Raw genomic sequence first — 25852 nt, 5'->3', positions numbered from 1 at the left:
CCTTGCTCAGATTCAAGCAGTGACATCAATACCTGCCCACACAAATGCCTCACAGCTCAGAATCTCAATGCATTCAATTATAAATCTTATCACTTTTCCCTACAGGGATCGAAATGAGCAAACCACAGAGCTATCACTATAAAAATCGTGAGATTCCATCAAATATGCTTTTATTAGCAAGGGTTGTGGCTCTTGAATAGTTCTCCATGCTCCTGAAAGAGTGTGCTGAATTGTAAAACAGGTGGATGAATTAACAGTCAAAAGGAATGTTTTAGTGTTTCAACTGGCAGTGGCTCAATCCAAATGCGCACAACCTTATTAAAGTCAAAGCACATGCAACAAAGTTCAAGAGGAGAGGCAATGATTTGTAGATAAGCCCCGACCAAAGAGGCCTACAACACCTGAAGACTGCTAGCAGTTTCATCCAATTTTCGGCACTGAATTTTTAAACTTCATACTTTTAAAACAGCCTTTCAATTAGGGGTGGGCAGTCTTCCCAAAATATCATATCACGATCTTATAACGCAAAATCACAATCCACAATCTGAATAGCGATCTGGCCAATCTGGCCAGTCACAGTCATTAGTAGGCAGTAAATGCTGTAGCTTTAATATTATAATGAGAACATAAATGATCATGATCGCTACAATTCGCTTGAAAAGTACATCTTCAAGATCGATCACAATATAAAATCGTCAGATCGCCAACCCCTACTTCCAACCAATAAACCAAAAACAAATAAATAAAATAAAAGACTATAGTATAAAATATAGATGTGATTTATGTTTGTTAAAATACAAAACAAAAACCAAAACACAAACAAAACAAGATATGGCATCTACCATACTAGACCTGACCAAACCAAACTCTGATCTTTTGAAATGTACAGGTAAGGCGATGGTCTTAAACTGATGACATACATGATCTCAAACTAGCACTGCATCTATAAAACGCTGTTCAAATATATCTGCATCCCAGCTCATGGTGCTAAGCAGATGTTTGTAAATAAGGGGGAAAATTACAGCCCTTCATTCTCACACTTTTGTTGAAATTTCAAGAACCATTCAACCGGACTTGTGAGTAATGTAGAGGCTGACGTCACACTTCCCGAAGACAGCTGTTTTCACCTACCTCACTGCTTGTTGGGGACTAATTGCCTGAAAAACCATAAGGGAAGGTGGAAAACAACATGACAAAACACATGGCTGCTACATCCTGAAGAATACATCACTGCCAGAGTGTTAATACCCCAGTTTGCCAAGCCTAAAATGCCTTTGATATTCACTGGGTATCAGTGTAACACACAAACATATGACAGAGCACACTCTGCATCATTACATAAACAAATAAATGAGGAGGGAGAGCAAGTGGCCAATAAGCTTCATATTGTTCTCAGCTCACATATATCACAGCTACAGTATGCCTTTATAAAGACGGGCTAGCTCCCAAATATTCCTGCTGCAGGTCTTACTACTTTTGCTGCAGAAATGACAGTGCCTTATAGAGTGTGATCAGTCTATCAATCGATCTATCCAATCTCACCCCTAATAAATGTAAGGGGCCAGATTGTAGGGGAAATGTGACTGGTTCCTTTTTAATTTTTTTTATTACATTTCCTTCATCACAGGCTTTTGTGGCTGTGTAGCTTTCTGGGTAGAACAAGTGAAGCGAACCATCAAAGGCAGAGTCCAAAAATAACATTTGCCAATGGCTAAATGGGAATAAACATTTTGCAAGTCTATAAAATGGAGCTTTTCTCCTTTATTATCTTTATTAGGAAATGCAACAATGAAAGAGTAAAGATGTTAAATATCAATTCAATGTTCCACACAATATAGCATTGTGGAAAGTAAAATAAAATTAGAAATAAAAAAAAAAAGAATGCATGGCTAGTAATGAAAAAAGATTGATTTTACAACCAGATATGTACAGTGCCTTGCAAAAGTATCCATACCCCTTCATTTTTCATTTTTTCTTTTTCACGTTTTGTTGTTTTACAGCCTTGTGTTAAACTGCTTTAATTTACCCTTTTCCACATCAATCTACATTCGATACACCAAAATGGTAAAGCAAAAAACAGTTTATTAAAATATGAAAACGTGAAAAAAATGATTCCATTGCAAAAGTATTCATATCTGCGACAGTTGAAATTTAGCTCAGGAACATTCACATTGCTTGTAGATGTAACTGCACTTTGAGTGAAGTAAACCTGTGGCAAATTCAACTGAATGGGCATGTTTTGAAAAGGCACACGTCTTAATAAAAGGTCTTACAGCTGAAAATGCATGTCAGAGCAACAACCAAGCCCTAAAGTAAAAAAAAAACTGCCTGTAGAGCTCAAAATCAGGTTTGCATCAAACCACACATCTGGGGAAGAGTTCAGAAACAAATCTGCTGCATTGAAGGTTCACAGAAGCACTTAGTCGCCGTTATCCTTAATGGAGGAAGTTTAAAACAACAAGAACTCTTCCTAGAGCTGGACTCCTGGCCAAACTGAGCAACTGATGGAGAAGGGCTTTGGTTAGAGTTACAATGAGTTTTCAGTTGTCACTTATTTCAGGTTTTTTTTTTTACGAAGTTGTGATAATTCTGTTTTTGCTTTGTCATTACATGAAACATGAAAGGTTTAAGGGGTATGAATACTTTTGCAAGGCACTGTAGTTATGGCATCTACCAACAGGACCATACTATCCAAACTAACCTCAGTACCTCAATAGCTGGTCAGAAAATATGAAAAATGAATTTTCATTCCATTCTTCCTTCAAAGAGAGAGCATTTAAACAGAAGGAAATCACATTGGGCAGGTTTCCATGCACTTGCATGGATATCAGTGTGTGCAGAGGCTGACTGGAGGCTGATCAGATAGCAAAAACTTCCTGCGCAATGCAGAGTCACACAAAGCGAGGAAGAGCTACAGACAAGTGAACAATTGGTAGTAGCCTTTACATGAGCAAAACTGACTGCATCTTCCCTGTCTGTAAAGCCACATCCAAATGAGATAAAAGGCCCTCTATTACTGCGGGTCGTGACACATCGATCACTGGTCAGCAAACAGATGCATTTGTTCCTCACCCTCATACTCGCTGATGAAACTTCACAGCTTCAGTACCATATCCTTCAACAGATTGCAGAATGCTTTACGCCAGACTGAGAACATCTTGAGTAATAAAAGCGATGTAATGTCATTAGGAGACAGCATGACTACGAATTCATATTGCTATTTTTAGAACACAGTAATTTGTTCCCGAAAAGTTGAAGTGAAAAAGCCTTTGTCAGGGGACAGAAAAAACTCAAAAGAGTGCAAAAGTGAATGTTACAATTTGCTTTTTTAAGTACCTTTCTTTATTGACAGCCATTCAGATGTGACTTGCAAAAAAACAACACATTCAAATTAACAATCGCACATTTTTACTGTTATTTATAATTGACAACTTTTTTTTCATGGCACCTATAAGGTTTTAGATCTATATATACTCTTTGCTTCACATAAATTAAAATACCCATTACAGACACCAAAGAAGTTGGCATGAGCGCTGTCAAAGAAAAGTCATGTGACCCATCAAAACAGTGGGAATTTGAGGGAGGCAGCCATGAAGAAGGGAACTGCTGTATCAAATGAAGTCTGAGACACCATTATACAGTATGCCATGTGATAAAACAGTGGCCTTACCTTGGCAGAGGCTGTCAAATTAAATGTAACTCAGCAAATCTTAAAAGGTCAACTATTGTATATATTCAGTTACAGTATATTGAACATGAACAGCATTTTTCACAAGGCTAAATCTGAAGTAAATACAGTAAAACAATAACAAAAAATGGCATAACTGTATACATCAGTGCAGTAAGTACCTACTTCACAATTCTTACAGTGTCATTTATAGTACTGAGTCGTTTTTTTACTGTCAGAATTTGCACAAAATCTCATGGCAAGTTCACTGATCCTGACAACACACTAGATAGATATTTCAAGGATTATAAAACATAAAACGTTTGATAAACCTGTTCATTAAGACTCTTTGCAAGCAACACCTGAATGTCTGTCAGCAGAAAAAGATGCTGTATGGACATGGACTGTATACAACCCTACTGCTTTAAATGAATGGCTATGTTACGATTTAAAAAGGCAGTTCAGAAAATCAAATAAATTCCATTATATTCACATATGCACATGCCATCATTTAGTGAACTTCAGAATCTGGATCTCTCACCAATCCAGTGAGCGGTTTTCCACCCACCTTATACAGTTGTAATGTTTGAAAGTGCTGGCAGCCTTCTGGCATTCTAAACACAGCTGGATGGCGCCTGGATAGTCCTCCTCCTGTAAAATTAAACGCTCAATTTTACCTGAATATCTGCAAACATTTCCACAAGACTCAACTAGAACAACTGAGCTAAGAGTTTAATGAATGATGTTAGATTACTATCATTACCCTCACAGTGACAGAACAATCTCATATTAAATTTACATTAAGAAGACATAAAGAGACCAAACACCACAATTAGTGGGTGCGAGAGACAATCTCAGGCCAAAGCATCTTCGTCCAGCTAATACATGTTCAGTTGTTTGCAAGTTCTCTTTTGGTTATCTTTTAAATAATGAGTGTATTTGTGTAGATTTCTGTGCCAACGTACCTCCAGCATTTCACTCAGTCGAACATCAGTTCTTTGCTGTAAAAGACGGACAGAGTGTCTGTGAAACTAGGCAGTAGGAAATGAACATGCACAGAGGACTGAAACTCTCTGTTTAGCCATTAACAATGTTGGTGAAGTGATTACCAGAGTCTTTATGGTCCTCAAAGACTTCAACAATCCTGTCAACAGCTGTCGTCGTCTCTGATTGGCTAACAGCCCCAGACTGGCTTCAGTGAAGCCTTCTTTAGCAGAACGAAGCTGCCTAAAAGCAGAATAACAGAATTTCTGCCTATTCTACTGTGGATCACAACTTTAAGCAATAGGTGGCCTTAAAATTAATATGAATTTTCTAATTTCCTCATGTTGTTCTAAACCAGCTTTACTTTTCTTTTTTTTTCCTTTTTTTGCATTTTGAATCAATTTTGAATACCAAAAGACTGTTTTCCGTGTTCTTTTTCAAATGTGTAGGCACTGAAGCAAGTGGACAAACATCATTGGAATATTTGAACTTGTGTGCCATTTTCTAGTTTTTCTGAAGTCGTGTGATAGCTTTTTTGGAGAAAAATAAACAAGAGAAATGTAAATTGTCATTTAAAGAAAGCTATAACATGATATCTATAGTATAGTATTCTTCATAGCAAACTGGTAGCAGCTAACTATTTCTTTCTTTATATTTCTGTCAATCAGAACTAATTGTATTTCAGTATATTACACACACTATTATCTATATTAAAGGTGCTGTAGGGAACTTTTGTAAAAAAATATTTTTTACATATTTATTAAACCTGTTATTATGTCCTGACAGTAGAATATGAGACAGATAATCTGTGAAAAAATCAAGCTCCTCTGGCTCCTCCCAGTGGTCCTATTGCCATTTGCAGAAACTCCATCGCTCCCGGTAAAAAATAACCAATCAGAGCTGCGGTCCGTAACTTTGTTTGTGTTCAAAATGTAGAAAAATGTATATAATAAGCGAGTACACCATGAATCCATTTTCCAAACCGTGTTTTTGGCTTGTCCTGAATCACTAGGGTGCACGTATAATAAGTGTTTATATTCGGACTATTTTAGATTGCTTCGGGGGCACCGCGGCAGAGTAACCCAGTACCAGTGATTCTTCATAGACATAAACAGAGAGAAGTAGTTCCGGCTACGATGTTCTTCCGCAAGACGCAAGCAGTTCTGTTTATTAACCGCTAGAGCGTCAAAACTCCCCTACCGCAGCTTTAAGCACAATGTTTAAGAATATTACATTACAGCATAACATTTTAGTAATGAGATCTAAAGCTTTAAATACCTTTAGTGTAAATATTACAAGATCCTCAAAATGTAATTTGGTGCTTAAATTTCTCTCAATTTCCATACACTTGAGTCCTTCAGGAAAGTTAAGAAATTAATGATTTGTGTGATTCTTTCATAGGATCGGTCTGAAAGATTTGTTAACTCGCTGATAAACCTACTCACTGCAATGAACGATATAAATCACTTGCATGTCGTTTTCTCACACAAAGCTAACCAGTGACTTCAGAAGCCTTGGAATCATTAAGACCTTTTTTTGTTCATTTTATGCACTTTTTAAAACAAGAAAACTTTCAAAGTCAATTTACTCAAGTCCGTTTGGAACAACATATGGATGAAAAATGATAACACCACTTTCATTTATTAGCTGTAATATTCCTTTAAACCCCTTTCAAAATCTGACAGTGATAAAAGCTCTCTGACCTTCGTGCATTAGTGCAGATGACTGCGGCCAGCTGCAAGTTGGTCTGCAGAGACGTCACTCTCTCGAGCTCCTACAACACAACAATGATTTTCAAGCTTTATAACAGAGTTTATCCAAAACATTAGGCAAGCACTACTCTGGTTTCCTTTGAAGTAGACAAGAGAAATGAGTCAATGGTTATGACCTTCCTTCCATATAGCGGGATATTACCTCTCACAGATAACTGCCATTGTAACCTCTATGCTTAATGGGTTCAGACCAGAGATGTTCTCTTCTATTAGGCAATCTGTTCAGGCCCGTTATGAACAATAAAGCAAGAAAGATGTTAATGGTGACAAGGTTTTTAGTAGAGGAATGAGAAAAGCAGCATGATGAGAAAGAACATGCTCCCTTAGCCCACACCGACATGTCCACAAACTAATAGACAGTTGAAGTTCAGGGCTTTTTGTGAGGTTTTTCTCATGCAAGGCCCCCCTTCTCAGCATTCTGGGTTTTGAAGACACAGCTGTCTCAGCCTGAGGTGAGCTCACACTGAGTGACCCAGTCATTCGACGCACATTAGGTCTGGCCAACACAGAGGCAGCCTTCAGCACCCAAACATCATTCCAGTGTCACGTTAAAGATAATTATTTGGCCAAAAAATATGAGGTGGAAAGAATTGATTCCACAGAGAGGGGCAGAAGAAACAGAGGCTCCTTATGCGAAGTGTCACAAGGAGAACCGTTCATTCTTCAGAAGGCTTTCAATAGCGGATACCCGGAAGAAACCTGGAAGGCTTCTTGGAGATGAACAGACCGCATTGAGCTTTAAGTTGAAGAGCCTGGAGAACCTCCTGCAGACTCTAAAGTACCGTTTAATAGATGACAGTACAAACTGGAATAAAACAGAAAGTGCAGTGTTTGATTTGTTCTGCCGTTCAGTCTAATGACAAACACATGGAAGGCGTGAGGTTAACAGGGTGTCTTTGCTGAAGAAACACAGGCCGGTCATTTAGCCAGGCATCTGCAGTATGAATCTGTGCGACTTATTCAGAGGAATCTCTGTCTCTGTCTCTTTTGAAGTGTCCTTGGAGTTGCCCTCACTAGCGCGGGAAGCTGAACCCAGCCATAGCCCCGCTGAGTCACAGGGTCCTTTAGGGATCCAGTGGGCTTCAGAGCTCAAGCAAGAGTGACTCACTGTCTCCACGTACACACTGCAGCCAAATACACTGAGCTAAAACCCATTCAGTACACACAAATGTGTTTAGTCAAAACATATTCTGTAATTAAATTCACTCACAAATAAAATTAAATATAACCAAGGCCAGTAGTGTGTTTAGGCTCCACATTATTGTCCAGGGGGCCCCCAATGGAACACGACCCCAAAACACGCCCCTGACCATGACTGCCATGGGCAATGATAGCCTCATGGTTAGTGTGTCAACATACTGCACATCTTGTGCTTGCGTCTGAGTTACATTCCCATCTCAAGGTCCTTTTCCAATCCCCAATTCTCTCTAACCAATACTACTGTCTACTGTCCTTTCCTAATAAAGGCATTAAAAGCCATATATATATATATTTATAATACATGTTAGGAGTGTTGGAGCAGGGTAGGAACAAAACTCTGCAGGGCTCCGGCCCTCCAGGAATTGAGTTTGACACCCCTGCCTTAGAAGGTGACATAAGTAGGCAATGTTTGCCGTATACAGCAAAGTTTCGGAAAAGAGCCCAAGTGATGTGATATACCTACTGACTATTTCTGTGACAGGCACAAGAAAATGTATCACAGATATCTAAAAGCATGGGTGGCCTATAATACAGCTCAAAAGCAAGGCTGAACTCCCATCTTATTTCTGAAAAGCCTGGGACAAATGCAGGCTGCTGAGGTGTAAAATGGCTTGTGGCATAGAACCAGACTTAAAAGCTTTTCAAATAGAACACAAATAACTATATTTCTCTCTACATCCTTCCGGCAAACATTTCTAAAGAGTTATCATCCGTTGTTTAAGACAGCAAGGGTCTAAAAATAGCACTTTCTATTCACGTGTGCTTTGGTGACCCTAGTTTTTGATAATGTATGACTGGGTTTTCCTGAAGCTTAATATTACATGTCAAGATTACAAGGCTGGTCTAAAATTAGAATTTCAATGCATGAACTTCAGCTATAAATAAGTCAAAATAAATAATTGAAGTGATGTGAATGTATTTTATTCAACGTGCATTCTCAATGTTTTATAAAAGCATCTGAGAAGACATGAAATATGGTACTTGTCCTACACAATGACTAATGCAAGAAGAACATCTAATGCCTTTTGTGTTTGCTTACAATGACTCAAGGGCATGACTGTGACATGACTGTAGCAGTAATATCTAAATGTTTTCTGTTCCGCTGTCCATTACAAAGACTGAGATTGAGGTCAAAAGATGAATATCTTCATTCCAGTTTTGATGAAGACGTGAAGCATGTAGTTGCTAAGCCACCAGCGTCACCAGATGGAACCGTCTACAGTATAACTGTACATATTGACCATTGTTTGGCCAAAATTCATGATAGTTTATGATAGATCAATGTATCAGCAAGGTTTAATATTAAACCATTATTTAGCAATTCTGACCTTTTTAACATCAATATTGACTATGAGTGATTAGTGTATTTTCCGTAAATATAGAGCAAAATTCTAAATTCAGCCATTTATCATCATTTAACCATTTAAAAAAATTCCACAATGCATCACCTTTATTGTGTAAGACAACAACAAAACGTTTTTTTTTTTTGTTGTTGTTGTTGTTGTTTTACTTTTAGCAATTTAAATAAACTATCATTTAAACAGGGTTAGTAAGTTTTTTTTATTATTAATAATACTTTTATTCAGCAAGGAAAATGCTCTCTTTAAAATTCTATTTAAAAAATCCTGGATTTCTGAAAGATCATGTAACACTGAAGACTGGAGCAACTCAGCTTGCCATCACAGGAAAACAAATCATAATCTTATATATTAATAAAAACTACATATTCTACTGCTACAAATTCATTTGCAATAATATTTTAGAATATTATTACTGTATTACTGATTAATGTAGCCTTGATGATTTATTTCATTTCATTTATTTTTTATCTCAAAACGGCACAATTATGAATGGTATTGTAGAGACACTGTAGTGTGTTCCATAGCTGTAACACATTTCTATCTCTACCACCGTACTAGCCCTCAATACACACACACAAACACACACACACACACACACACACACACACACACACATATCATACAAAAGTGAGTAGGACAGCATTCCTTTAGGGACGGCCAAGTTCACCGACTGAGTTATTCTCAAGTATGACATATACAGCCAAGCTGCATAAAGTGGACAGAAAAGAAAACATATATGTACTTTTTAAAGCAATGCTTTTTTTCTTTTTTTTTGTGAAAAAAAAAATGTGATTTTATTAATCAACATAGTCTTCTTTTCCACCCACTCACAGAGAGTAAAACATCCTTCATGGTAAATTATTATTTGAATCATGGAAAAAAAAACATATTTTCTGAAGGCTTTTGTCCAGTTCAATTTTGAACAGCAAAAGACAAGGAGAGAACTCAACTTGACCCTCTGATGTTAAAATTAAACAAGACATTATCAAGACAAAAACAGACTACTGCATCCATCAATGAACATGATGCATTATTCAGTCAATCAGGCTTTATCAAGAGTGAACCTAACACACTAAACATTTCCATGCATCGAGTGTGAGGTGAAAATCCTGGATCAAAGCTGAGCATTTCAGGCTCTGAATACCTTAAAGAGAAATTTCTAAGTGATCCAAAGTGATCCACTTTCAAAGGGATTCACAGGATGTGAGAGAACCCTGACCGGAGGGAAGAGGACACAGAGCCTTGGCTCAGTCTTTCCACTTTCTTATTTCCACTTTGATCCCAGATTGCATGGAAATACTCATTTGAGATCAAAATCACACCGCATCTTCAGCTTCATCTGCAAAACACACTGCACACATCTTATTTTAACAAATACATATTTAGAGAATTTAACGGTTTAATCACCAAGGAAACTAGGATGTTGTTATAGTCAAGGTCATGATGAGGCACTTACAATGGAATTGAATGAGGACCATTTTTGGAGGCAAAAAAAAACAAAATCTACTTAATTCAAAAGGAAAACGTTTTTATACTCCACTCACAAATACTTGGTATTGTTCCAAACAAATTCACTTGATTTTGTTCAAATTCTCAGAAAACAAGACTTCATATGATCATTCTGCATCAAATAAATATATCTTCATTTAACGATGTTGAGATATTTGCATTGGAAAACAGAAATAATGAGAAAGATATTATTTTGCCATCCAATGACTTTTTGGATTTAAGACATTCTGCTCTGATTTAGGACCATTTCTAGCCTCCAAGCAAGACTTTAAGTTCCATTATGGTTCATGAAGACTTTACACATAAAGGATTAGATTATTTTATCATACTAAAATCATGTTAACATGCATATTTGTTGGCTATACTTTTGAGACAGTTAGTATTTTAATATTTATGGACTGTTCCCATTCTCTTACATTGTAAATGTAACCCAGATTATTTTTATTAATTTTTTTTTTTGTTGAAGAAATGGAGGAGAAAGTGAAAATATAATGTTGATTACCACAAAAACCTATTATAACTACTGTAAATACCAAATTGTTTCCCTAACCTTGATGAAAAAGGAACAAGCTGGAAGTCATACGTTGATTGAATTGATCCTGCAGACCCATTTTTCCGGATGTGACACACTGCTTACCTTAACATAGGAAGGCTGTTTCTCCAAAATGAGGTCTGCCACTCTTTTAGATACCTGTAAGATGAGAACACAAGCTAAAGGTTAACATCTGTTCAACATGTCCAAGCTTTGTGCATTTAACACCTCTTTTGAATCATTTGCGGCATTTAGCTAAGGCTTTAAAGGTAGTAAAATGAAGATCTTGAGACCTTAACATGGAATTGAAGTATATTTTTAACTTTTCATTTCTTCCACATCTGCCATGACTCTGTAACAATATAGTAAATGTTTTTTTTGGGATACTCAAACATTCAGTCGGTAATAATGGCTCCATGGAAGGTCAAGGCATAAATATAAGGCATACTGAGGCACGCTTCGATCGATCTGTGCGTCACCTGGTGGGGCTGTCAGGAACCAGAGGCAGGACGGCAGTGAAGTGTTGGTGTGTCAAGTGAGAGCTGAACAGATGGCAGACTCAGCTGAGCAGCGGCGTATGTTAGCAGATCTCATTGTGCGAAAAGCTGAGACCGACTGGCAGGAGAGATCTGGGTCGTGTGTGTGAGTGTGTGTGTATGTGTGATAAAGACAACTGAAAGAGACATTTTTAAGAGCACCTCAACTTGCTCTTACATATGCATCAGCACTTGATTCTTGAAGCAATAATTTTCTTCAAAAAGCCATACAATGAAAGTTAATGGGGTCCAACCCAACCCTGCTGACTATATATACACACATATATATATATTTTTTTTTTTATTTATAAATACTAGTTTGTTTCTCCAAAGATGAAAGAAACAGGTCAGGAATATTAATGTTACATAAAATAAAAGAAACCATAAAAATAGTTACTTTAAATAATTAGAGATATTGTATTTCAGATAGCTTTCAAGGAAACAATTCTAATTTTCATTGTTTAACTAGATGTACTAACAACTAAAACTGAAACAAAACTAATAATAAAAAAAAACTGTAAATAAAGTAAATAAAATGAATAAAAACACATGAAAAAAAGACAAATTTGAAATGAAAACAAAATAGTACTAATATACAACTAAAACTGAAATAAAATTAATAAAAGACACACTAAAAACTTAAATTATATATATCTAAAATAGAACTAATTAAAATGAAAACTGAAGAAAATCGAATTCAAACAGTTGATAAAAAAAAAAAATTATAGTATCTCAGTGGTACTAAAATCGCACATATACAGGTTTAAAAAGATATTAATGTGAATAAATCACACAATTGCCATTTTTGGGTGAACTATCCTTTTAAGCCGCAATTTTCGAACTGATTATTAAAATCACAAGTGGTAAAAATGGAAAGATACAGTGTTATTATTGCCAAGCAAACCTGCAATTTAGCCAGGGATTGAATAAAATCATTTTCTCATTGTGCAAAGATGACCAAAGGAGACCTCGACCCAGAAGGAGAGCCTGTGATTTTCCACAAAGCACACTGCTCCACCTGTTGGTCATTCATTTTTGGAAAAGACCCACAGGGCGGATAGATGCCAGAATGAAGAAACAAGCTGTGAGGAGCCTTCCGGTGTGCTGTTTCCAAAAACTAAAAGACAGAGACTTTAAAAACAGGTGGTCAACACACTCTGTCTGACTTCGCCGAACACGATAACAAGCAAAGCTGTCCGTCAGCGAGGCACAAGACTCTCTCTGTATGCCTTCCAGCAGCCAACTGTGAGTGATTCCTGCATGGGTAATAACTCTAATTAAAAATCTATTAACCAGTGCTTGCACCAGAGCAGTAAACAGCCTGCAATTTTCTCTACCGCTGGTTCTACAAATCCAAATTACAGCACAGAGGACCTACGTTCAAATTCAGACTAACTTACAATTCCATCTTATTTTCCAATTACAACAATCTTTCCTAAGGACACAAACGAATATTAATCAAATTCATCATTAATATTGTTCCTTTTAGCTAATGAATACAAGAAAAGACTTCTCCGTATTCATCTAATCAGCTAAAACAACATTACATTTAATTAGGACTGGAAAGAAAAACTCCATTAGACACTAGTGGAGTAAACACAAAGGCCAGTAAACAAGATATATCTGTCGGGCCCTGGTCAATACGGTTTTGTTTATATTACAAGAGAATCGATTGACATTCATCGCCAGATACAACAAACAATAGAAGGCTTATTTAAAAGCATGCATTTAAGAATTAATCACTTGAATGCTTTTGTGTCCTACTGTGTTGTTCAAGGTGAAGTTTGGGCAATGAAAAAAAAACTTCCAGTTCATAAACCAATCATTGATTAAATTCCAGAAGTGTACAAGTGTAAAAATTGTCACTTTCAAACATTTCTCACATGACTTCATCCTAGCAGCAACCAGCAGTGTGATTTGGATGGCTGCTTGGGTACAATTGTTTCTGAAAATACCTTGTGGTTCAGTAATGTATATATGAATGTATGAATGTATGTATGTATGTGTATATATATATATATATATATATATATATATATATATATATATATATATATATATATATATATATATATATATATATATATATATATATATATATATATATGTATATGTAACCGAAAATTACATTTACATTTTCTAATACATTTGTGCAACATTTGGTGCAAAATGAAAAAATTAAATTACATAATTTTCATTTGCCATTTTATACACTAGTTTTAATATGTAAAATGAATACTTATTTTAACGCTTTAAAATTAAAATGTATTACAGAAATGTTTAGATGTGTTTAACATGTTCAAGCAAAAACTGTGGCAAAATGATCATTTAAATGTTATTTTTCTTAATTGCATTTACACCCACAGTCAAGATACTAACGATTGCATTTTCATTCAATGTTCCGCAATGAATGTAGCAAAATTCAATGTGCACACTGAAAATGCATTCCGAGCAGATCACGTCTCCATCCCCTCCCTCCATGTCAATCACTGCGTGAACAAGGCGGGGCTTGCAGAAGGTCAAGAGACTCAAAACTCAAGAATATTCAAGTGAGAGAACATGGACAAGACAGTTGTACGTGTACGTTTTGATCATTTCGGTTTATGGCTTCAATATTTCATTCGCACTTGTGGGCGGTGCTGAAACACTGCTTTCATCTGCTTGGTCGAATCGGCATCGCCTTCAGCTCAGTCTTTTCATTCTTTCAGGCAGAATAAGAGTCACTACGAGTGTGACACTCGAGCGGCAACCTCGCGCTCTCACTCATGAAGCCAATAAGGAAGTGACTAAAACTGCAATTCATCGACTGGCCGCTTGAGGCTGGCTGCAGAAGAGAGTCAGTCCCATAGACTCCCCATGTTAAAATGCCCAACTTTACAGCAGAAAAAAACATGTTTACAGCCTGGTGCAAAAAATGAATTTTGTCTATATTGCTAATTTTGCCCTTCATGACAACTGTGAGGGTGGTGAATTTTTTTTGTAACTCATCCGTTTAAATTATATTAAGCCTTAAAGTTCTGCCTAATTAAGGGCATGTCCACTTGAGTGACAGGTGGATCGCCACTGCTGATGATGCCGTCGCACTAGGTGGGCGTGGCTTCAGCAATCAGCTCCCGCCTTTTTGCCCATTTTCGATTATCCGGGAGAGTCGCGCGGTGACGCGCTGCCAAGATGGCGACTTCCGCTCTGGACACTTTAGGCTTCAAAACCGCTATTGAGGAGTCTATGGTTGACGTCACGGACACTACGTCCATATTTTTTTTACAGTCTATGGTGACACTGTAATGTCTGAAACCACCGCTCACTGTTAATTAGCATAATATTTTGACACATTACCGTCTACAGCCGCGAGAGGGCGCTCTATGCTGCTCAGTGCTCCTGTAGTCTACACTGAAAACATAGAGCGTCCTCTCGCGGCTGTAGACGATGCTGTTTTCTCTTGATTCTTGGTTCTGAATAAATGCGACTTATAGTCCAGTGCGACTTATATTTGTTTTTTTCCTCATCGTCATGACGTAGTTTTGGACTGATGCAACTTATACTTAGGTGCGACTTATAGTCCGAAAAAATATGGGTAACAATATTATTATTATTTATTATGAGAGTAATTGACACTGACTAGAACTTTAATGTTTCACCGAATTCAGCTCAGATCTTCAGACTCGTCTGACTCGCGTTGCTGTATAACTGGCCAGACTTACCTTCCCAAAAAATCCTATTTAATTTTATTTCATGAATTTAACTATATTTATTTAAACTTCACTGTTGTCAAAGAGACGGAACTATTTGGACTGTATTTATCAGTGGGACAATATTCATACAATACTATAACCTAGAAATAATTTAAAGGGGTCACTTGCAAGTCGCAGTAGCACGAATTATGTGCCCGGCTACATCTGATTCAAATATTATGCTAATTAACAGTGAGCGGTGGTTTCAGACATTACAGTGTCACACTCGTAGTGACTCTTATTCTGCCTGAAAGAATGAAAAGACTGAGCTGAAGGTGATGCCGATTCGACCAATCAGATGAAAGCAGCGTTTCAGCACCGCCCACAAGTGCGAATGAAATATTGAACCGAAATGATCAAAACGTACACGTACAACTGTCTTCTCCATGTTCTCTCACTTGAATATTCTTGAGTCTTGAGTCTCTTGACCTTCTGCAAGCCCTGCCTTGTGATCGGCTCGGAATGCATTTTTGCGGGACATTGAACGAAAAGAATGAAAAGAATGAATGTCTTGACTGTGAGTGTAAATGCAATTAAGAAAAATAATATTTGAATTATAATTTTGCCACAGTTTTTGCTTGAATATGTTAAACGCATCTAAACATTTCTGTAATACATTTTTATTTTAATTTCGCAACTTATAAAGCATTAAAATTAGTATTCATTTTACATATTAAAACTAGTGTATAAAATGGCAAATTAAAATTATGTAATTACATTTTTAATTTTTATTTTGCTCAAACGTTGCAAAAATGTATTGGAAAATGTAAATGTAAATACAGAAATGCATTTTCATTGTCATTTTGCATATTACAATCCAAATTGAATATTGCTACCCATATGCTTCCATAAAAAATATCTTAACCAGTTTTGTAAATCAATGGATTTCCATATATCCAAAATACGTATTAATTATTTTCATATAAAAACAGTACTTAAAATTTTGTCAGCCCAATTCAGCAACAAATCCTAGTGGGAAACAACTGCTGAGGATATTATCAGTACTGAATACTTCTTCCTGCCCAGCAAAAAAAAAAAAAAAAAAAAAAACAGGCTTATTCTGAAACACACTTGCACCGCAGACAAGCAATTAGCTCAGTGATGAGTTCCTGCCAAAGAAGTGTCAGAGCTGCATGTTAGCAGAAGAAAAGGCTGCCACCTCCAATAGACCAGATGGATTTCTCTCCCACTGACCCATCAAATCCACAATAGCCTACATCTGCCAAAGACACATTCAGAGACTGTGCACATGGACATTCCAGAGAGAGCCAACTCCAAATCATTTCAGATGGGCTGAGCGAGAAAACACATCATTACTGTCAATAAGGCCACATTCTCTTATGTAAATGACACTGGAGGAGCTTGCATAAATCATGAATAAAATACCACACCATGTGAGTGTGAGAATTAATGGCATTCGACAGGAACTTCATCTCACACAGCTCCTCCTCTGATGCCTGCAGCTGTCTGTCAAGACCCTAGTGACCCCAGGGCCGCTGCACTGCCAGCAAACGGTCTACCCATGGCCGGCCACAACAGATAGCATCAGACTGAGTCAATGGGTACCCCCAAGGATCCAGAGGACCTCATCTTTCACCCTAAAGCCAATAGGACAGCTGTGCATAAGCAAGCATCTTAAGCAAGAAACAACAAAGGTTGACATTCCTCTTTTTCTAAGGCCGCAGCCAGCAGTGAACTGTGAATCACCCTGGATCAAGACAGAATGTACTCACGCACTCACAAGCATGCTACACCACATACTGGGAAGTTGTAAAAACACTAATAAAACTGTGACGTTTGTACCAGAATGAGAAACAACCTAAGAAAGGAGTCAGAAAACGGGATTAATAATTCCCTTGACTTTTCGGTCATGGAAAAGATTAAATAAAAAAGTGTGCAAAATATTACTAATGCGTGTTTCTTCAAAGCAATAAAATAACATTACTATCTTTGAAAATAGTGCATAATGTTTAAAATACTGATTATAAATCATACATAATTGTTGACCATATATAAGAAAATGCGATAAATATGCATTCTGCGTGAACAACTTGGTTTCAGTTTTGAGGTAAACAACAACATCTCCACAATGTTGTGAATGAACAACATAGTGGTGCCAAATCCAGTGGGTTCAACTGGATAGGCAAAAAAAAAAAAAAAAGCATTAAAATGCAATGACACCTACATCATCATTGCATCTTGTGTGTGCCACTAATAATACTGCCTGATACACCTCAAATTCAAATGCAATGTTTTTGCATTAGAATGTGAATTTTTATTTATTCAAATTTAATAATAATAATACCAACATTTGTTCCTTAATTTTCTTTCATCAGTGTTATCAATATTAAAAACAAGAAAAGTTTTGAAAAGCATTTCCAAAGCTAATTTCATTATTTTTTATTGTTTAAATGTTAACAGGTTTTATTAAAAAGTATTATGTATTGACTTTAGTCTGATTGAGTTTTGATATTTAAAAAAATTATAATAATCATGTCAAGTCACAAAGTCATGTCACAGACAAAACAGTAGCAGTTATGATGCAAAAGAATCAGAGATATCATGTGTGTGACAAAAGGCTGCTTCTAGTAGCGTTTGAATAGACTTCTCTGAATGTGGTACTTACGGCTGCTTGTTGTCTCTTCAGCTTATCTCTGTACTCCTCAAGCTCAAGAAGGTTCAAATCCGGAGGGAGTCGCTGTTGGGCAAACATATACAAACAGAAAAATCGGAGAGAATTTCTTTTATTCTGATGGATTTATATATATAAGTTTGAACACTGTGGCAAATATCCCTCACACAGGCATGGCCAAATCATCTCCAGCTCTGAACATGTCCATAAACAACAGCAGCTGAACAGCTCAAACAAACTTTTACTTGAGAGGCAGCCCAACTTTATTATAGAGGAATAAACAAATAATACCCAAAGCCCTGTGCATAAACAGAGAAGCAATGAAAACTTAAAAGTCTGGACTCCAATAAGAATAGTTATTTTACTCTTGGCTGTATTTTCATTCAGTGCTTGCAGATTTTGCAAGGCACAACCCAATTTTGGGAGATTTCGCATTTGCAGTATGTGTATAATTCATCAATCATTGTTGGCTGCCACCTGTGCTTACTGATCCCAAACTTTTGACCGGTAGCGTATTTGTTTGAATGTATGCGTGTGTACGTATATAGGCCCTGTCCCAAATGGAACACTTCATGTGCACTTGTGGCCTTACAGACTTACAAAGGCCGCCGCATGCACATGTCCGTTAAGTCCACGAAACTGTAGGGTGTCCCATTTGTCATTTTAGCACCTAGAAGGATGCTCGCAAGCGTCCCCTTTGTGGCCGTTATGCACCCACGATCCGCACTTCTGCCGAGACAGTACTGGTGCGAGCTACACAGCAGACTTCTACCCAACAGTCAAAGCAGCATTATGTCTCCAAGTGCAGACTTAGAAGAAGACTGTGAGGGTTTAGGGTGCCATTTGGGACAGGCCCATAGTATATAGTGTGTCACCAAAGAAAAGTGTGACCAAAAAAAAAAATCTCTTTCGAATTTTAAAAATGCTAAACATCTTACAGATTCTGCAAGTGGCATGTAAGACAATAAGAACACATGATGATATTCTCAAACACACACCTCAAGCTCGTATTGCACCATGTCAAAGGAGTCACTGGAAAAGTACACTTCCTCTATTCTATCAATGATTTCTTGTTCTGCCTGTGGATCAGTGGGTTGTTCTCTCAGTTCCCTCAGCTCCTCCTGTTGGGAGAAAAATAAATGAGAATGATTATTGGCAGGGAAATCTCACTACTTCTGGAACACCATCATGGGGAAGATTGCCGCAGAGCTAAAAAGAGTTGAACATTGATTATTTTTTTTCAAATCTGGGCTTATAGCCAAGCCGAGTGCAAAGATTAAGTGGTCTTAGAACCCATCCCTGAGGAACACCCTTCATGAACCTTAATGAGGATCGGTACAGGAGTCTCAATTTCACTCAAAACAGCTTGGAGAAACAAAGTCGTCCACTTTTCTTTGAAGAGGGGTGCTGAGAGGTTCATTACGCATGATTTGCATTACGTGATGCAATGTGGTTAAAACAGCTCCAAAACCAAGACTGAGATAAAATTACTAAGCCATACTGAATTACGAGAGCAAACTTGGAGGCAACATTTAAAAAGCTTTTAATTACTGCCATCAGCCAAATACACAGAAAGAATTCCAAATCAATAAACCACTTATTCATGTTTGACACTACTGAAAGAATTCAGAGGTGGACACATATGATGTAATATATGTTAGATCTTCCTATAAAGGCTGCAATTTGATGTCATTGAGATAAAAGCTAAGGATTTTGGCCCTGAAAGCCTATAATCTCCTCAAAGACACACGATGCAGCATGGATGCAGTGCAGTCTGATGTAGGCATCGCTGGGAAGGAGCGTGGGTGAACTCACTGAGGGACGGCACCGGCATCAGCATCCACAGGGGGTGGGGTGGTATGAGTCATTCTCCACTGGTACGCGCACAGCAAGAACAAAAGAATAAATCCTGGGGCTCACTATTTACCATTAGGCCTTAAAGACACCTTGAAATCAAAACTGGACATTTGAAAATGTTAGTCAAAGTCTAATAGCTTTGAGGTCATCAATATATTCTCATATGTGCTTATAAAAAGGGACAAAATTAACAATATTTATCTAATTCTTTAATTATGAAAACTTTTTTTTTGGCCATTACAGTAATTTTTAAGAACCTTTATAAAAAATACAAAATAAAAAATATCATTAAAATGTATCAATTGAACCTTTTTTTTCTTCTAATATTTTAAGATCGCAATATGCTGAAAAGTTAATTCGGTTATAGTTTATATTATGTTGGACATTTCCACTACCCAAACTGCCTTCAATAGCTACTTACATTTAAACAGAACCTCCCACCCTACTTTTAACCAAGGGTCAAATTTTACAAATGTATTAATTTCATAATTACTTTAAATATTAAAAGTTGAGTTGAAATTCAAATAGTTATTAAACAAATAATAATTAATTAAAATAAAAGTATAATTATTATTACTACAATATTTTTGGAGTAACACAATAAGTAAAAGGAGATGAAGAACTACTTTGGGACACAACTACACCCAAGTTGGTCCCTTTCAATGTTTTTAATTAACACTTGCAAATAACTTGCTTATTTTAACTTTAAGCTACTGTAGAGTATAGAATAATGTATCATCCATCACAGAAAATGCATTCCACCCTCATCATAGCAAACCATTTGTTTCAGTGCTACCAGTGTTTAAGAAAATGCTGCAGTGGTTTTGGTGACTTGAAGAGTTTTAGTAGAAAATAACAGCTTGTTTTTCCCCCTTGGAGGAATACATAAATATATTTATATACTCTTAGTTAGTATGTGTGGGCATGTGAATGTGTGTGTATACCCTGCTTGAGAGGAAAAAATCCACTTCGTGGGAGAGATAGTTCCCAGGAGGTTACAGAACAATATGTTTGAAGGCCTAAATCTTAGAAAATGTCACATATTTATGGGTCATATTTGATTTATTGATTTACTAAAAGCTGCTTAACATCCTGAAAGGCCAAAGGTGGTTCTAAAAATGCGTTTTCACAATATACAAAAATGGGAATTACTGTAAAACAAAATGTTTATGCAAAAAACAGAAACTATGTGGTCTTTATAACATTTTCTATGGAATCAAGGGATGTGCATGATCAACCGTCAGTCAGGTACTAGTAAAAATATTCAAAAACATTAATTAATTTTAGCACAGATATGGTAAATAAGGCCTACTTTCCTGCTAAATCTCTCACCTAAATCTCAGCATTAGTTTTGTGTGTGTGTGTGTGTGTGTGTGTGTGTGTAGGTTGAATAGGTTATGGAGTTAGCTTTAGCTTTAAAAAATATTATAAGGGATGTAACATTTGTGAAAGTTTTAAAAACATACATATCATACATTTTAAATTCATACATCACTCCACTTTTCTGCAGTTTTTTATTCATTTCTTCCCCACTCATCATCATGTAATATAAATTTGTGATATGAATTCTGACGCAGATGAATGAAAAGTATGGGACAGCCCCTTTAATCAGCTTTTTTTAAATAGCAACAATTAGGTGAGAATATAAAGTATTGCAACAAATTACGTATGAATGAAGTACACGATTTGATCAGATTCAGAGACTGAAAACATCACTCATTTCCCACCCAAACGGTCACTTAGAAAAAAACAACAACAACTCTGCCACACTAATTAAAATGATCACCCAGCCTTTGTTAAATTATCTTTCCATCCCATGTAGACTGCCAGTGTTTACCAAAATTAACACCTCCCGTCCTTTTATTCCCTGCGCACAGACGGAGACGAACGCGAGTCTGTTTGCACATAAAAGTGTGACTCAACGTGCTATACATCAATCAAATCTTAAGATGAGCCAACTGAAGGGTTACTGAATGATGCTGATCAAACGCAGAAGAGAGTGTGATTTACAATCATATTAAGAATAACAATGAGCAGTTGTTCACATGGACTGAGATGAGAGAGGAGACGGACAGCTGCTGCTGATGTCAGATCTGCTGCGTGAACCCGACCCACACTACTTTGAAATAATACACTGTACCTGCTCCAGCTTTTATTTGTGAGATCTCTACAAATAACAGACTCCATTCAAATGATCTAAATCTTCCAGGCTGCAATATGCATGAGATGGGAGGGAGAAAATAGTTGCTGATTATGAATTTATATGTGGTTGTAACCTCCAAAAGCACACCCACGCTTAGTAATGAGTCATCTTATGAATAATATTCAACATATTACAATATGCTTTGCTTAATATGATGAGGGCAATGACGACATTAGTCTAATGACGTAAATGAACTGCATAAATGTTCATTAATCTGTACAGCAATTCTTCAAGAGGCATTCAAGACTGCTTGATAAGGCCTTAATTATGTGATTACAGTGCCATCTAGAGGACACGGAAGACTGTGCATGGGGAAAAAAGGGTTTCCACCACTCGAAACATCACAAAAGAACGTTTTTCCATAGTTAATATCCTGTTATGTGACATTTGACAAGTTAAATTTACAACACATTTTTCAGGGAAAATTACAAAGCCATACAAGCGGAGCTGACGGGACATTTGTCAAGCACACAAAGTCCCAAAATGAACACTAGCCAAGAGCTAAGTTAAGAGTAAAAGCTTGCCAACACATGAATTAAAACATATTGTAAAAGCAACATCTGAACCACATTTGCTTAATCTGACATAATCAACAAGAACAAATAAAAAACAGATATACGGTCGATTGCATAAAACTCTGCGCCTGTCATCAAACATCTTCAAAAATGTTTATCTCCTCTCAAGTTTTAAATGTGTTGATTCCTGTAAACATAGGCTATATATTATTATTTTCTCTCTCTCTAACATATAACATACAATAACATTTGCTAAAAACGAAATGTAAAAATGTTAGCAAACAAATAAAGAAAGATAATTCTTTCAAAATCCTTCTAGTGATGCCCTGAACTGAACAATCTCCTGTTTACTTGTTAAAAGAAACTGTTAAAAAAACAGGATGCTCCCTCCAAAACTTTAACTTTCAAGAAAATTATCATCTGCAGACCAAGACTAGACAACAAATTTATTTTTCCTGCACATTATCCTCATTCATGGCCACTATTTTGAGGGCTAATCCGTCATTTCATGTACAGCTATGGACAGAGCGTTCGTTTCAATGATCAAACACTTTCTCACTGCTTCAGTCGTTTCAGGAAGCTTTCAAAAGTGTTGAGAAAAAAAAATCCCACCAGGATCTAAGCCAGATGGTTCTGAAAATCATTTTCTGAAGTACGTGTAACATGATAAAAAAAATAAAAAAAATAAATAAAATTACAGAGTAACAACAAACACTCTCTGCTGGTGGGAATGAGTCTCCTTGATTTGGGTTATTAATGTCTGCAACAACCAGGGATTAAAAGTAAAAAGTGTCAGCAGAAAATATCTAGAGCTGCTGTTGAGAGCACTAAAATTACCTTAGAAACCTACAGCCAGAAGATCTATAAGGGGTCTAATCACAGAAAGGTCCTGCTGATTTAATGGAGCTGTGAGGTAGCGCTAGAAACCAATGCACTGGACCATGTCCAACGTACATCTATCTCACTGAATGAAGGTCATAATTAGTGATCGACCGATGTATCTGTTTACCGATATTTTTCCCGATATTTAAGCATTTTTCCATAATCGGGTATCGGTTTTGTAATATCGGATTCGCCGATTTACGGCGCCATCTTGTGGCCGTTTTGAGATTTCCGCCATTGCAGCCCGGGTGTCTGAGGAGATCAGTCAACAACAACTCAGTGCACAGGTAAATATATGTTCTACTTGGTTTGCTTTAATTAATCAACTTTATTTAACATAACAGACATGCACAAATGAGATCTGAGACATAAATTCCTGATATAGTTAATTTATGCAGCTTGTTTCTAAACAATTGAGACGAACTCATTGAGTCACGTAGTGTAATTCATCATGTCCTGCCCCAATAAAGTACGTATCTTTACATGAATTAAATAAAACAGACATGAATGAGTGCATGTTGAAAATAAAAGCGTTGAATTTAATTCTCTATCTGTTGTATTTGCTCACCATTAGTCTAGAAGAGAAAGTTCGTTCATATTGCTTAGCAACTGACGGATGATCTGGAGGCTTAAGCACGGCCACTGAATGAAACTTTTGACAAGATTATCTTGTTTAAACACCCTAGATTATATTATCATTTACTACATAACAATTATTTCGCTAATACACATATAAATATAGCCTACCGCTTTGTGGAAATTAATTATTTATTATCTCCATGCGCGATCGCGGTTGATTAAGTTATAGTCAAACAGCACTTTGTCAGTTGGCATTTCATGATTTAACGTTAGATTAAATTTAGATCATAAAATGCCAACTGACAAGTGCTGTTTAACTTTATATAGTCTCGGGAAAAAAAGTTCGTTCATATTGCTCAGCACCTGACTGGGTTGATGATCAGGAAGCCTCAAGCAATGCCACTGAAAGAAACTTTTGACAAGATTATCTTGTTTAAACACCCTAGATTATATTATCATTTACTACATAACAATTATTTCGCTAATACACATATAGGCTACATATACCGCTTTGTGGAAATTAATTATTTATTATCTCCATGCGCGATCGCGGTTGATTAAATTATAGTCAAACAGCACTTTGTCAGTTGGCATTTCATGATCTAACGTTAGATTGAATCTAGATCATAAAATGCCAACTGACAAGTGCTGTTTAACTTTATATAGTCTCGGGGAAAAAAGTTCGTTCATATTGCTCAGCACCTGACTGGGTTGATGATCAGGAAGCCTCAAGCACGGCCACTGCATGACATTTTTGAAGGAAGCAGGCTTACAGGGCAGAATGCTGAAAGACTCTGTTTTCTACACTAAAACCTAGTTCTGCTTAGCTGGGAGTAAATAGCTATGCACTCCTAAATAGCCCTCCCGCCCCCACCAATATGTTAGAATCATTTTTGTGCTTTATTTTTTTACCTCATCAAAGCTTTTATTTTAAAACAAAGACACTTAGTAACAGTGCGCTTAAATTTTTTGGACTCAGATCCCTCTATTTACTTGTGTATAAATATAATGTTTTTTTTTTTTGTATGCAAGGGGGGAGTGATTGTTATAAATAAAATGTTTTTTTCAGCTCATTTGTGTTGTAATAATTGTCAGAAACAGAAGTATAACAGTAAATAAATATCGGTTCTGCATATCGGTTATCGGGTACATAAACATACAAATAATCGGTATCGGTATCGGTTATAAAAAACCAATATCGGTCGATCACTAGTCATAATACAACTCAGTGGCACTGCTGCACAGAAGCTCCGCCAAAGTCTGACTCATTTTTTTATACTCTCTCCCATATTTAAAAATGCCGCTTTGGGAATATAGCTGAAATGTAATTTCACAAAGCTCAAGATAAGAAGCATTTATTAAAATATTTATATTTTACCTCTTCCGGACTATGATTAAGGAGGTTAAAACTACGGTAATGTAAACATTTACTGTTTATCATGTAATCCAGACTGTAAACTGTAATAAATCAACAACAAACAACAAGTGTGAAAGCTTAATGCAGAAACAGTAGAGTCACCTTGCTGGGGGTCCTGAAGCTCTCCACAGGACTCATGTCAACCACACTCTCCTGGGGACTCTTCAGACCCTGGCAGAGAAAATAAATAGTAAACTATAAATATTATGCAGCCATATATGTGGACGGGGGTGTTGGGATCCTTAAAGAAATGAGTTTTAAGTTTTCAATATTTCAAATGCAGTGGACCAAATGTGACATTCTTCATGCAAGGGACTCAAAAAAAAGAAGGGTTTATTACAGACCCAATTTAGACTTTTTTAAATACATGTGATATATTATTTGGAAAATATTTAGGCTAGTTTATTATTAAATTACATTGTTTTGTTTTACTATTGTACTGTAGGATTTATTACTGGTTTACATTTTTAATTAT

General features: G+C 36.6%; 1 protein-coding gene across 5 annotated transcripts in view; it reads right to left on the bottom strand.

The window, feature by feature from the left end:
• The window catches only part of LOC127979359 (syndetin), a 127430-nt gene that overhangs the window by 100586 nt on the left and 992 nt on the right, over positions 1–25852 (bottom strand). For 3 of the 5 annotated variants that reach the window (XM_052584760.1, XM_052584762.1, XM_052584764.1), the window contains exons 2-9: positions 25480–25548; positions 18923–19045; positions 17919–17993; positions 11131–11184; positions 6355–6425; positions 4777–4894; positions 4633–4668; positions 4236–4318 (exon numbers count right to left, since the gene is read on the bottom strand). In XM_052584760.1, coding sequence (XP_052440720.1) covers positions 4236–4318; positions 4633–4668; positions 4777–4894; positions 6355–6425; positions 11131–11184; positions 17919–17993; positions 18923–19045; positions 25480–25548 — 629 coding nt within the window. The remainder of the gene's footprint in view (positions 1–4235; positions 4319–4632; positions 4669–4776; positions 4895–6354; positions 6426–11130; positions 11185–17918; positions 17994–18922; positions 19046–25479; positions 25549–25852) is intronic. The other 2 variants (XM_052584761.1, XM_052584763.1) reach the window with 1 other exon arrangement.

This window comes from Carassius gibelio, chromosome B19 (genome assembly GCF_023724105.1).
Source record: "Carassius gibelio isolate Cgi1373 ecotype wild population from Czech Republic chromosome B19, carGib1.2-hapl.c, whole genome shotgun sequence".
NCBI lineage: Eukaryota > Metazoa > Chordata > Actinopteri > Cypriniformes > Cyprinidae > Carassius > Carassius gibelio.
This window is presented reverse-complemented; position numbering and strand designations above follow the sequence as displayed.